The 14,783-nt window shown below is 37.6% G+C and overlaps 1 protein-coding gene across 1 annotated transcript; it reads right to left on the bottom strand.

Moving 5' to 3' along the window:
- Positions 1-4,060: 4,060 nt before the first annotated feature.
- On the bottom strand, positions 4,061-5,005 carry LOC123948984 (olfactory receptor 8B3-like). Its single transcript, XM_046016244.1, has one exon. It carries the CDS (start codon positions 5,003-5,005, stop codon positions 4,061-4,063), a length of 945 nt encoding a protein of 314 aa, XP_045872200.1.
- Positions 5,006-14,783: the final 9,778 nt, after the last annotated feature.

The following is a 14,783-nucleotide window of genomic DNA, read 5'->3' as shown; positions in this document are numbered from 1 at the left end:
CTAGAATTGCTGCTCTTCTTCTCTTTGATCTCCTGTTGGATTTGTAGGTGTTTGGAATGGATTGATAGGCTATCTAGCTGATTTCCTGCTACCTGATGTCGTCTCAGCCTGCTACTTCTCCACGATCTTGACTCCTCCCTCTACCTTTTGAAATTTTAATTTTAGGTTTCTTTGAAGTATTTTCTTAGTTTTCTATCTCTTATTTAGAATCTTCCCAATATATTGTATAATATTTGAAACTTCTAGACTAACCAAATTAGGTAAGAAAAAGGGAAATTTCATTATGTAGAATTTTGGAAAAGGATCTAAGGTAAACAGAAAATTGTTAAGTATACAATTTGAGGTTTAAATTCTTGCTAAGAAATTTTGCAACATGGAGCCACTGGGTGGCTTGGTCAGTTAAGTTTCTGTCTTTGGCTCAGCATCCTGGGATCAAGTCCTGCATCAGGTTCCTTCCTCAGCAGGGAGCTTGCTTCTCCCTCTTCCTGCCACATCCCCTGCTTGTGCTCTCTCTCCCTCTGACAAATAAAATCTTTAAAAAACAAAAACAAAACAAAACTCCACAACTGCTTATTATACTAAAAAGGAGACACTGGGCTCCCTTCAGGGGCATCCTTGTACCAAACCTGGCTCCCACTTGAAGAAGGTCTGATTATAAATAAGAAAGCTTTCACTAGAAGTTATGATGTATTAAAAACAGATCAAGAGAATGGAAAACCAGTAAGTAAAGGCAATGAACAACGACATTTCTGAGAAACAGGACTCAGAAATGTGCCTTAGCAAATTCTACAGTGTTATGATACTTTTTTTATAAGAGAAGTGCAGTAGTGGGGAGTTTAAGGTATTTCAGAATGACTGTCTTACCAATGATCCACTTAAAGGAAAACACCTTTTGCCTCTGATATTTGTTAGGTCATGGATTCTCTAAACAGCCTAGAACATAACTCATGATAAAGGAGGGAAAGAACACTGTGTCTCTTGATTTGCTTATGGTATCTTTGGGGGGGGGGGGATTTTTTACTGGCTGTTTTTCGGAGATAAACTGTAGGAGGCACTGGATGAAGCAGACATTTAATTAGGAGGATCTTGTGGTAAAGCAAGTCAGAGACAATAGTTTCTCAAATAAAGGTAGTAATGTCATAGTTGTGATATACGGGGTATTATGTCTATACTGTATATATGCTTTATGTGTATGTATATATTATGTATTACGTTTTAATCCAGTACTCCATTTCACTTAGTGAAAGTCCAACTTTCACAATTGCCAACAATTTCCACCGTGATCTTGTCCCTCGTTACATGTCTGTCCTAAGTTCCTTTAACTCTCTCTATTATTCCTTCTATTTAATACAGTAGTCCTTTCTGTATTCTCAAACATGCCAGAAGTATCACCTTAGGAGCTTTTGCACTGGACATTAAACTTACTTAAAAGGATTCTTTTCCAGGGGCAGCACCTTGGTGACCTAGTCCATTAAGCATCTGCATTTGGCTCAGGTCAAGATCTCAGGGTCCTGGGATTGAGCACCAGGACAGTCTCCCTGCTCAGTGGGATGTCTGCTTCTCTCTTTCTTCTGCCCATCCCCTTCCCACACTAGTACTCCTGCATGCTCTCTGTCTCTGTCAGAGACAAAAAAAAAAAAAAGATATTTTCTAAATATTCACTTTAAATATCACCTTCTCGGTCAGGGGTGGGAGGTTGGGGGAACAGGTGGTGGGTAATGGGGAGGGCACGTTTTGCATGGAGCACTGGGTGTTGTGCAAAAAGAATGAATACTGTTACGCTGAAAAAATAAATAAAATGGAAAAAAAAAATAAATAAATAAATATCACCTTCTCAATGAATTAGGACCCATGTCCAATTTACCTTTGCATTCTCAATATTTAACACATTCCTTCACATAGTAGTTTTCTCCTCTTTGGATTGCTTCTTCTTACATACCAGATAACTGGGATGTGGCTACTATGAGTAAATCTCTTAAAATGCAAATTTAATTTGACTGACTCTAAAATATTCTATTTGAAGAATCTGCTTAAGACTTAAATATTTTTATTTTAAAACGAGAGTAAATTTATGGTCATAAAACTGGTTGGGTTCCTGGAGGAACACAACACATCTGCCCCTTCATTTCCTACTGAAGGAATCTGATTCTTCACTATTTTCTTTTAATTCCCTGTTCAATTTTCCTATTCTACCTCAGGAAATTAATTTTAAAAAAAAGAATTCTAAATGTAGATATAGATCAAGCCTTAGCGTTCTCAGTTAATATTTTGACAACAGGTCTAAGTCAAAATTAATTAGAGGAAAAGAGTGAAATGAAGCAATGATCTAGATATGGAAACGCAGTTTATTAACAAAAGAATGAATATTGTTAAATATAGTGGTGTTTAAGTAAAATCAAATACAAAAGCCATGTTTTCAATTTTTTCATTGCATAGCTGCTAATTGTTCACTACTACTTACCTGTTTGAATAAAGTCATATATTCTGAATAAGGAGAAAACTTCTAAATCTCATGAGTCATTAAGGAAGGCTCGTGACTGTATGAGGACTGGGTATAACATGCAACTGATAAATTATTGAATACTACATCTTAAACTAATGATGTACTATATCTTGGCTAATTGAGTTTAAATTAAATCAATCAATCAATCAATCAATCTCATGTATCTCAGTACTAAAAAAGAAGGGACAACCTGTTTGTTTTCCTAAACAAAAAGTAAAAATGTAATACCCAGCATGAAAGAAATTCACATGTCATCCTGGAACAACGTAGAAACAACCTTCAAACTAGAAGTGTTTTCTCATAGTCCTTGTTTATTGGAACATAATAATAAATTAGAAGCACAGCATATCATAAAGAGCAGTAGACTTGAAATCAGAAGACTAAGAGGATACTCGAGACCTGGTCTTTGTGCAGCTGTATGACTTTGGGGGAATCATAACCATTCTGATCTTCACTTTCCCATCCATACAGTAAATATGTTTAGTTGATCAGCGATGTGCTACTTTGAATGAATAAATATAAAACCAACTCTGCCAAAAGAAGCCTCCTGCAAAATGATTACAGAGGCAAAATAGATTAAAAATAACAGTCTTTAGGGCTGGGGGGAGGTGGGATTGGGAGGGGGGAGGGGGCTATGGACATTGGGGAGGGGAGGCGAACCATAGACTATGGACTCTGACAAACAACCTGAGGGTTTTGAAGGGTCAGGGGTGGGAGGTTGGGGGAACAGGTGGTGGGTAATAGGGAGGGCACGTTTTGCATGGAGCACTGGGTGTTGTGCAAAAACAATGAATACTGTTACGCTGAGAAAAATAAAATGGAAAAAAAAATAATAGTCTTTATTAAAACTTCTATTTCTGCTACTTAAAAAAGACATATTCTTGGGGGACCTAGGTGGCGCACGTGGTTAACTGTCCAACTCTTGGTTTCAGCTCGGACTATGATCTCAGGGTCTTGATCTGAGTCATGAGATTGGTCTCCATGCTCAGCACAGAGTCTGCTTGGAATTCTCTCCTCGTCTCCCTCTTCCATGCTCCCTCTAAAGTAAATAAATTAAAAAACCAACAAACAATCAGATATATTGTGGCCAATCAGAGCAAAGAAACAGGAGTAGACACATACTATCACACTATCTGATTTGTGCTTCTAAAAGCAAGTGTCAGATAAGAACAAGCCCAATGCTATAGTGTCAACTCTGTTGTTGCTCAGTTCAATAATTTAGAGACTATTCATCTTTTTCTAGTGGAAAAAAGTTCAAAATGAAAAAATTTTAAACTCAGATAATACATTTCTGTTTATAAATAGGGAAAAAGTGAAGGCATTGTGCAAATTATGAAAAAAAAAGAAAAAAAGACCTAGATATAAAGACTGAAAGTAAATTACAGAGAGAAGACTCAAATCTCTTTGACCCTGTTCAGAAAAAAATGGGTGAAGGCACCTCTGAAAATATTTTCATTAAACACATAAAAGCTCCCTGCTAGGAAAAAAAGCCCAAAAAAACAAAACCAAAAAATTCTCCCTGCTGTGTAACTAACTGCAGAGAGACATTCTTTCCTGTTAAAACTGTCTCCTACTCAGAATTTTCCTAAGAGCAAGTTTAACATCTTTGTTTCTCAAGCTGTAAATGAAGGGATTCATCAAGGGAACTGTGTTGGTGTAAAAGATAGAAGAAATTTTCCCCTCATCCACAGACCCAGCAGAAGATGGTTTAAGATACATAAAAGCACAGGAGCCAAAGAACAGAGAAACAGCAATTATATGGGAGCTGCATGTGCTGAAGGCTTTGGATCTGCCCACAGTGGAGTTGATGCGCAGGATGCTGGAAAGAATGAAACCGTAGGAGACAAAGATGGTGACACTGGGCACAATCACATTGATGCCTGCCACAATCAAGACAACCAGCTCATTCACATAGGTGTTTGTACACGAGAGCTGCAGCAGAGGGAGGATGTCAGAAAAATAATGATTGATGGTGTTTGCATCACAGAAGGTCAGTCTCACCATGCATCCTGTGTGAGCCAGAGCTATCAAATGTGAACCAAGCAAAAGGATGGAACACACTTTAGGGGACATGGCAACATTATATAATAGTGGGTTACAGATGGCCACAAAGCGATCATAGGCCATTGATGTCAGCACATAACATTCAGAAATAACAAAAAAAAAAAAAAAAAAAAAAAAAAAAAACCAGAAAAAGTAAAGCTGGGTCATGCACCCATGGTAGGAGATAATATTCTCCTTAGATGTGAAGTTAATCAGCATTTTGGGTGTAAACACAGAAGAATAACAGAGGTCTATGAAGGACAAATTGAAGAGGAAAAAGTACATGGGGGTGTGTAGATGTGAACTGAGCCCTATGAGAATTATCAAGCCCAAATTTCCCAACACAGTGACCATGTACATGAGTAGAAACAGACAGAAGAGGGGGAGCTGGAATTCTGGAAGGTCTGTGAGCCCTGCCAGAATGAATTCAGTCACAAAGGAAGCATTTCCAGGAGCCATTCTTCTCTAAGGGGATCTGTGAGTATAGAAGGATAAAGTTAGAAAAACCCAGATTTTTCCACCATATCTCTTCTCCCAGGTGTGGTGTATGCACAGGGAAGATAAAACATTAGCCCAATCTGGACGCACAAACTCCTTTTCCATTATCATAATATTGAGTGACTCAGACTGCCCCTTATTGGGCTCTGTAAGCGAGGTAACAAAGAACTTCAAAACAGCCTATAGAGTAAAGGGAAATACTGCCAAATGTAAAAAACTGTTGGGGAAAAAAAAATAAGTAAATAAGGCAGAAGTTTACACCAGGATAGAACTATTTTTCTTTCCTCAATCATTTTCATTCATTTGAGCCCTCTCTTCAGCAATAAAACTGGAAGCTGAGACCTGGAACTGCCTTCTAATGCGGATTGGACTTGGTGTGGTAGAAACCAAGTAGATTGCTTCTACTCCAAAACTAAGGGACCAGTCTACAGGAAGTTATTGTTCCATGTCACAGAATCAAAGTCACAAATCTGGAGTAGCAAGAGTTTTCCCTTAGAGAGGAACTTAATGACCTACACAATGCATTCTTTGACCACTGCCTAAAATATCTCTAAACACTCCCAGCTCCTGACAGATTTTTCTCAATTTCACTTCAGACTCAGGACTGCAAAGCTGGGGAAAGTGACATACCTTTGATCCTCAGACTTCCATCTCAAAAAAGGAGCACATGAATAACAATGAAATTTAGAAATTCACCCAACCTAAGCCACAAAACTTTGGTGCTTCCTTATCATTGTTATTACTCCCATTGTCATGAAAGGGCAATTTCAGACTGTGAGATTTGGTTCCTTTAACTCAAAGAAAATGCAGCCAACACTTAATTGCTGATACAGGCTAGAAAATCTTTTAGAACTGTAGAGCACAATTTCTGATTAGGACTTTGAGTTCCCTCAAACAGTAGACAAAATCAGTCTTTACTATTATCATTTTTGCCTCTTGTAAGTTACAGAAGATTTAATGTGAGTGTGATTATATAATGTACTCAGTTGTAAACAAGGCAGAATCTTGCTCCATGTCTTCCCCAAGGGAAATTTCTAAGTGTAATCAGAAACTGTGGGGATTCTATAAACACCCTGGACCATAATCTGTCTTCAGTTCCTTAGGGAGTCAACAATTTGATCAACTTTTCCCTTCCCTGGAGGAATCATACCTCCCCTCAAGGAATAGCCAAGACCCATTTCCCACTCTGCAAAATGGTGGAAACAGAAGCCTTAATCTGTCCTTTTCTACATGACACATTAATTCAAAAGCAATTTTATACTGATTCCCTTTATAAGAAATCTAGAAACTGGCTAAGATGGTCGGGCACCCAGTGCATGCATGAAACCAGACATATGGAAGCTGTTAGGAAAATTCAAGATAACCTCTTGTCATAGTACCTATGTTGGCATTGCACATGTGATTGGGACAAAAATACCCCAGTTCCTAGCTACTCCCTGGAAAAGGAAAAAGGTGTACCATACATCCAAAACCTCGAGTTGTTTAGGAGCTACCCATAAGACTAGCTTTTGTACAGTATGTCTCAGAAAGGTGAGGGGACATGGAACATGGCATAGTTTATTTGCACAAGGTGAGAGAGAACAGAGACTGCAGTTTGGGTTGGAAATCACAATAGCTCCCTACCCACCACACACACATCCCACTGACTCAGCACACAGCTAGCAGTAGAAAACTCTTCTTCCAATCATGTGTCTAATGACCCAACTTGCAACTGCCCCTCAGAACAATGTATGACTTAAGCTATAGAAAAAGAAAAAAAGAAAAAAGACTTACTAGTTACCAAGCACCTTTAGATAGGGCCTTAAGAAAAACACAGGCTGGCAACAGGTCTTTGGGGGAAAGGAAGATATATAGGACCCTGAAGCTGAGTGGCTGGGGATGCCAGGCCCCCTGAGGGTGAAAGCCCCTGCTTCCCTTTTCAGTTTTCCCTCCTTTCTCTTCCCAAAAGCGCCCATTGTTAGTTAGATGAGTCCTTTGAATGTACTTGGTTAACTATAATCTTTACCTTCCTTCTTGTTTGTCCATAAGACATGTGACTAATGTATGACCTTCATCAGCTCTCTGTGGGCTATTGTTTCTATCTAATAAAAGTGAGACTGAGGAGTTGCTCAGGGCAATAGTCTTTTTTACTGTTGTCCCCTGCTCCCTTTCTCTTGCAGCTGACTTGTTTGTGCCTAATTCTTCCCCATTCACCAACTGGAAGTGGCACCAACTTATTACAGAGCTGCCTGAGGAATTGGCTTCAGTCTTGCTTGTTTTGCTTTAGGGTGCTGATGGGACCTGACATACTCCAGGAGAAATGAAGCAAAAAGAACAAAGGAAAGTCAGATGGAATGACAAGAAAAGTAAGAGGCTCCCACCATCTGCCAGGCTTACTGTGTGGGTCTTCTCTAGTGCAAAGCTAGTCTATGAAAATTAGGACAGGTAGACATTTTGACTAATGTCCAGACACAAGCCCAGGGAGTCTCAATATTTCCCCAAATGGACAATATAAATCTCCACAAACTGTCCCTAATGAAAGGAAAGATATCATTTACCTGACATAGAATTCAAAATAGCTGTATAATAAGGTTCACTGCAGTCAGAGAACAATGCATAGAAAAAATTGAGAATATCAAACAAGAAACAGAAACCTTTGAAGATTACCAAGCAGAAATCTTGCTGAAGAACAGAACAACAAAACTGGAAAAATTAGTGAAGGGTTAAAACAGCAGAGTAGATCACTCCAAAGAAAGGACCATAGAATTTTTTAAAAAGTCATTTGAAATTACTCATCAAAGTAGCAAAAGGTAGAATAAAAAATGGTAAAGAAAATAAGAGAATTATTGGGCAATATCAGATGGATTATAGGGATCCCCAAAGAAGAGCTGGGAAATGACGTGAAAGATTTCTCAAAGGAAAAATGACTTAAAAATCCCCAAATCTAAAAAAAAAAAAAAAAAAAAAAATTCCCAAATGTGTGGAAGGAAATGAACATCCAGATCCAGGAAACAAAAATGATCCCCCCACCAGTTCCCTCCCCCAAAAAAAAGAAAAAGAAAAAGAAAAAAGAAAAAAGACTTCAAAGAAATCCACACCAACACACATTATAATCAAATTACTGAAAAGTCAAAGACAAAGAGAATTTTCAAGGAGCAAGAAACATGCAATTTATCCCACACAATGAAACCCCTATAAGAACATCAGTGAATTTTCCAGCAGAATTCAATGGATTTCAACAGAAACCTTGCAGGTCAGAAGAGAGTGGGATGATCTATTCAAGGTACTGAAAGAAAAAAAAAAAAAAGATCCACCAAGAATACCATAAATACCAAAAGAGGAAGAGAAAACATTTTTTTCTCACATGAACAAAAGCTGGAGAAGTTTATCACCACTAAACCTGCCTTACAAGAAATGTTGAAAAGAAAGGACACTAAATAACATCATGTTACCTTAAGAAAGTCTAAAATAAATTCATAAAGGTAAACACATATAACAGTACAGAATATTGCATTATAAAAGTGGTGGGTAAATTTCTTTTAATTTTGATATGAAAGTTAAAAGATAAAAGTATTAAAAGTAGCTATAACTAAAAACACATGTATGCATTCAATAAAGCCTTTTTAAGTGACAAAAGCAAAATGTCAGAAATATTTCCTTAAATCAAAACTACAGCCCCAATAACGTATGTGAGTATATGACCAAGTAGGAAAATATGTGAGGGTGTGTGCTAGGCTTACAAATGTACAACAAGAAGGAAATCTATTATGATAAACACCTATATTGAAAAAGAAGAGACACTTGAATCAACAACCTACTTTTGTACCTGAAAGAACTAGAAAGAAAAGAACAAATAAAGCAGAAATACATCAAATAGAAAATAGAAAATAATAGTAAAATCACTGGAAATAAGAGCTGTTTTATAAGATAAAATTGTTTTTATTTAGACTTGCTGAGGGCTTGCCAAAGAGAGAAGATCCCAATAAGTAAAACTAGAAATGAAAGAGGAGACAATAAAATTGATGTCACAGAAATAAAAAGTAAAGGAAAATAAGATTATGTGAACATTTATACACCAACTAGATCATCTAGATGAAATGAATTAATTTCTAGAAACATACCACCTGCTGAAATAAATCATGAATACAAAGAAATTCTGAACAGAACTGTAAGGGGTATCATGATTAAACCAATAATCTAAAGCCTCTTAACAAGGAAAATCTAAGCTTCAAGCATAAATTCTACCAACTATTCAAATTAACATCAGTCCTTCTCAAGTCCCATAAAACTAAAGAATAGGGTAGACTTTCAAATCCATTCTATGAGGCCACCATTACCCTGATACCAACTCCAGACAAAAACACTACAAGGAAAGAAAATTAGAAGCTTGAATCCCTGATGAATTCTGAATTCTTATTCATCTGAAGAACACATAAGCATATATTTACACACACACTTATATTTAGTAGCTGAGAAGGGCAGAAGCATCATTCTTCACTTATACAGAGGGGATTCTGTTAGTAATAAAAAAGCAATCAGTCTGAATTTTTCCAAATGTGAAAACTGCTTAAAATAAGACATGGCTCACATGCAGAAAAATGAAATTGGACCACTTCCTTACACCACACACGAAAATAGACTCCAAATGGATGAAGGACCTCAATGTGAGAAAGGAATCCATCAAAATCCTTGAGGAGAACGCAGGCAGCAACCTCTTCGACCTCAGCCGCAGCAACATCTTCCTAGGAACAACGGCAAAGGCAAGGGAAGCAAGGGCGAAAATGAACTATTGGGATTTCATCAAGATCAAAAGCTTTTGCACAGCAAAGGAAACAGTTAACAAAACCAAAAGACAGCTGACAGAATGGGAGAAGATATTTGCAAACGACATATCAGATAAAGGGCTAGTATCCAAAATCTATAAGGAACTTAGCAAACTCAACACCCAAAGAACAAACAATCCAATCAAGAAATGGGCAGAGGACATGAACAGACATTTCTGCAAAGAAGACATCCAGATGGCCAACAGACACATGAAAAAGTGCTCCACGTCACTCGGCATCAGGGAAATACAAATCAAAACCACAATGAGATATCACCTCACACCAGTCAGAATGGCTAAAATTAACAAGTCAGGAAATGACAGATGCTGGAGAGGATGTGGAGAAAGGGGAACCCTCCTCCACTGTTGGTGGGAATGCAAGCTGGTGCAACCACTCTGGAAAACAGCATGGAGGTTCCTCAAAATGTTGAAAATAGAACTACCCTATGACCCAGCAATTGCACTACTGGGTATTTACCCTAAAGATACAAACATAGTGATCCGAAGGGGCACGTGTACCCGAATGTTTATAGCAGCAATGTCTACAATAGCCAGACTATGGAAAGAACCTAGATGTCCATCAACAGATGAATGGATCAAGAAGATGTGGTATATATACACAATGGAATACTATGCAGCCATCAAAAGAAATGAAATCTTGCCATTTGCGACGACGTGGATGGAACTAGAGCGTATCATGCTTAGTGAAATAAGTCAATCGGAGAAAGACAACTATCATATGATCTCCCTGATATGAGGACATGGAGAAGCAACATGGGGGGGTAGGGGTATAGGAGAAGAATAAATGAAACAAGATGGGATTGGGAGGGAGACAAACCATAAATGACTCTTAATCTCACAAAACAAACTGGGGGTTGCTGGGGGGAGGTGGGATTGGGAGAGGGGGAGCGGGCTATGGACATTGGGGAGGGGAGGCGAACCATAAGAGACTATGGACTCTGAAAAACAACCTGAGGGTTTTGAAGGGTCAGGGGTGGGAGGTTGGGGGAACAAGTGGTGGGTGATGGGGAGGGCACGTTTTGCATGGAGCACTGGGTGTTGTGCAAAAAGAATGAATACTGTTACGCTGAAAAAATTAATAAAAAGGAAAAAAAAAAAAAAAAAAAAAAAAAAAAATAAGACATGGCTCCAAACATAAAACAATGACTTGTACCTACCACAATCATAGAATTTTATTTTAATTTTTTATTTAAATTAATTTGTTAACATATAATGTATTATTAGTTTCAGGAGTAGAATTTAGCGATTCAACAGTTGCATATAATGCCCAGTACTCATTACATCAAGTGCCCTTCTTAATGTCAACTCTAAAGGGAAAAAGATAGAAAAGACCACTTAGGCACATGTTAGTCTCTTTGGGCTGCTATAACAAATCCATGGATTGGGGGCTTAGAAACAAGAGAAATTTATTTCTCACAGTTCTGGAGTCTGGGAAATCCAAGATCAAGGCACCAGGAGATTTTTCATCTCTGGTGAGGTCTCTTTTCCTGCTTCATAGACTGTCTTCTTGCTCTGTCCTCACATGACCAAAGGAAAAAAGGGAACTCTCTGACATCTCTTTTATAAGGGCACTGATCCCATTCAGGAAGGCCCCACCCTCACGACCTAATCAACTGCCAGAGGTCTCACTTCCTACTACCATCACACTAAGGATTAAGTTTCAACATAGGAATTTGAGAAAGCCACATTCAGTCTATAGCAGACTTCACTTTAAAAGTCTTTCTTCATGCTCTATGATCTAAAATCTATATCTAATATCTGTGTTTAGAGTATTTCCAACATACCGTATATGATTTTGAAACTTCTACACTCATAAAATTAGGTCTCAAAAAGCGATGGAAATTCAAAATGGACAATTTGGGAAAGGATCCAAGGTAAAAAGTAGATTATTAATTATATGAAATGAGATGAAAAGTTCTGCTAGGAAACTCCACTTCTGCATGTGGTATTTAAAAGAGGCACTAGGGTATGCTTAAGAAAACCAAAGCTCCCCATCTTAAAGAAAGCATAACTATAAACTGCAAATGGAAGCAATGATTAAGAGCTTAATTTTATTTTTCTCTTGGAACCTGAGTAAAAATGAAGAAGAGAAGGACCTGCCAATCCATGACTTGTGTGACCAGTGCATTTAATTCCCATCCCCAGCTCAAAAATAAGTGGTTGTGATTAAGAGTTACTCTTTCCTGTGCTCAAATCTTGTCATAATATGAAATTTCTGAGCAGATCAAAAGTATAAAACTCCTGCGTGTAAAGCAAATGAACAATTTCATTTTGGACAACAGAACTCAGAAATGTGTCCTAGCCAATCCCACAATGTCACAGTACATGTCACATTCAAGGAGAAGGGCAGTAATCTGAGGTTTGTTTACCCTACTCTGTAAAGTCGTATCAACTGTCCTATCAATGGTACTTCTAGGAAAAATGTGTTGCCTCTGAGATTTTCTAGTTCATAAATTTTCCACACAACTTAGAATATAACTCATAGTAAAAGAGAGAAGGAACCCTTGGGTCTTCAGGGGAAAGCCTTCTTATAATTACAACTGTCCTAAAAATAAGAATTTTCTTCTGTATCGAAACTGTAACCATTAAATACTAATCTGTTTTACATGAAGTAAGATATAGACTGGTCCTAGGAGGTGTCTATCAATTGGAACTTAATGTTTCAGTGATAATCTAAGTAAACAGCTCCCTCTGATGGGGATTTTAGTCTTAGACAACATTTGAATCAATTTAAAAGTTAAAAAATTACTGTAAGGAATATCCCAAGAAGGAATTAGGAATATTTATTTTCTTTTTTCTTTGGAATTTTTTAATTTAACTTCCAGTAGGTTAAAATACAGTGTACTATTAGTTTCAGGTGTAGAATTTAATGATTTATCGCTTACATACAACACCCGGTGTTCATCACAGCAAGTGCCGCTCTTAATCCTCATTACCTATTTAACCCATTTCTCCACGCACCTCCCCTCTAGCAACCATCAGTTTGTTTTCAACACTTAAGAGACTATTTCTTAAAAAAAAAAAAAAGAAGTGTTTCTTGGTTTTCTTCTCTTCCTTCTCCCATGTTCATTCACTTTGTTTCTTAAAGTCTATATTCTACATTTGAATGAATATTTTTAAAAGTCAAATTAAGACCTTCACTCATAAAATCTAAAAAGAAATCCTTCACTCATATATATATGTATTATATATACTTTTATATATTATATTGTATATAGATAATATATATATAAATATGTCTCACTTTTAAAAATCCAAAAAAATTCTATACATTATAATGTGCTAGAACAAAAATTTGGTAATCATTTTGCATTCTCCTTTCACTTTCCCTTATGTCAATATGAGGAGCATTTGAATTATTTTTCTTCCAGATTTACTTAGATATAATTGACATGTAACACTGTGTAGCTTTAAGTGTTCATGTTTATTTAATAAACAAATATTGGCATATGATTATCAAAGCAGTATTAGCTAATACCTCCATCAAGTTACATAACTAACATTTCTTTTTTGTGGTGAGAATTTTTAAGACCTACTCTCTTAGTAAATTTCAAGTATGTGGTATACATATACAATGGAATATTATTCAGCCATGAGAAAGAATGAAATTCTGCCATTTACAACACCGTAGATGGTCCTAGAGGATTTGCTAAGTGAAATAAATCAGGTAGAGAAAGATAAAAACTGTATGATATCTCTTGTATGTGGAATCTAAAAAGGCCAGACTCAAAGAAATGGAGAGTAGAAACGTGATTACCAGGGTTCCAAGGGGCTGAGGAGTGTCTAAACTGGGATGATGCTCTTCTAATAGTACAGTCTTCCTGTTAGAAGACGAATAAGTTGGGGCACCTGGTGGCTCAGTGGGTTAAGCCTCTGCCTTCAGCTCAGGTCATGATCGCAGGGTCCTGGGCTCAAGCCCGCATCGGGCTTTCTGCTCAACAGGGAGCCTGCTTCCCTCTCTCTCTCTCTGCCTGCCTCTCTGCATACTTGTGATCTCTCTCTCTCTGTCAAATAAATAAATAAAATCTTGAAAGAAAAGAAGATGAATAATTTCTGGAATGTAATGAACACAGCACTATTATAGATAGCATTTGAATTCTTTAGAGGAGTGGTATAGGCTAAAAGAAGAAATTGTTCAAAGGCTAGTAAGTTCAAGGAGAGAAAGAATTTTAAGGCTATTCCTTGTTCCTTCCCACCTACAATTTTCTTGCTCTGAGTTATCAAAATTCTTCAATAAAGTAGCTTGAAAACATCTTTTTTTTTATTTAATTTTATTTTTTCAGTGTTCCAAGATTCATTGTTTATGCATCACACCCAGTGCTCCATGCAATATGTGCCCTCCTTAATACCCACCACCAGGCTCTCCCAACCCCCCACCGCCTTCTCCTCCAAAACCCTGTTTGTTTCTCAGAATTCACATCTTAACAGGACAACCGCCCCTTTATTTTTAACTCCTAAACAAGTGGAATAAAAAGACTTAAATGCTTCATTTATTCTTCTCCTATCCCCCTAACCCCCCATGTTGCTTCAAGAGGGGATTGGGAGGGAGACAAACCATAAATGACTCTTAATCTCACAAAACAAACTGGGGATTGCTGGGGGGAGGTGGGATTGGGAGAGGGGGAGGGGGCTATGGACATTGGGGAGGGTAAGTGCTATCGTGAGTGCTGTGAAGTGTGTAAACCTGGCGATTCACAGACCTGTACCCCTGGGGATAAAAATACATTATATGTTTATTAAAAAAAAAAATTTGGAAGGGGAGGCGAACCATGAGAGACTATGGACTCTGAAAAACAACCTGAGGGTTTTGAAGGGTCAGGGGTGGGAGGTTGGGGGAACAGGTGGTGGGTAATGGGGAGGGCACCTTTTGCATGGAGCACTGGGTGTTGTGCAAAAAGAATGAATACTGTTACGCTG

This window comes from Meles meles, chromosome 8, assembly GCF_922984935.1.
Source record: "Meles meles chromosome 8, mMelMel3.1 paternal haplotype, whole genome shotgun sequence".
Lineage (NCBI taxonomy): Eukaryota > Metazoa > Chordata > Mammalia > Carnivora > Mustelidae > Meles > Meles meles.
This window is presented reverse-complemented; position numbering and strand designations above follow the sequence as displayed.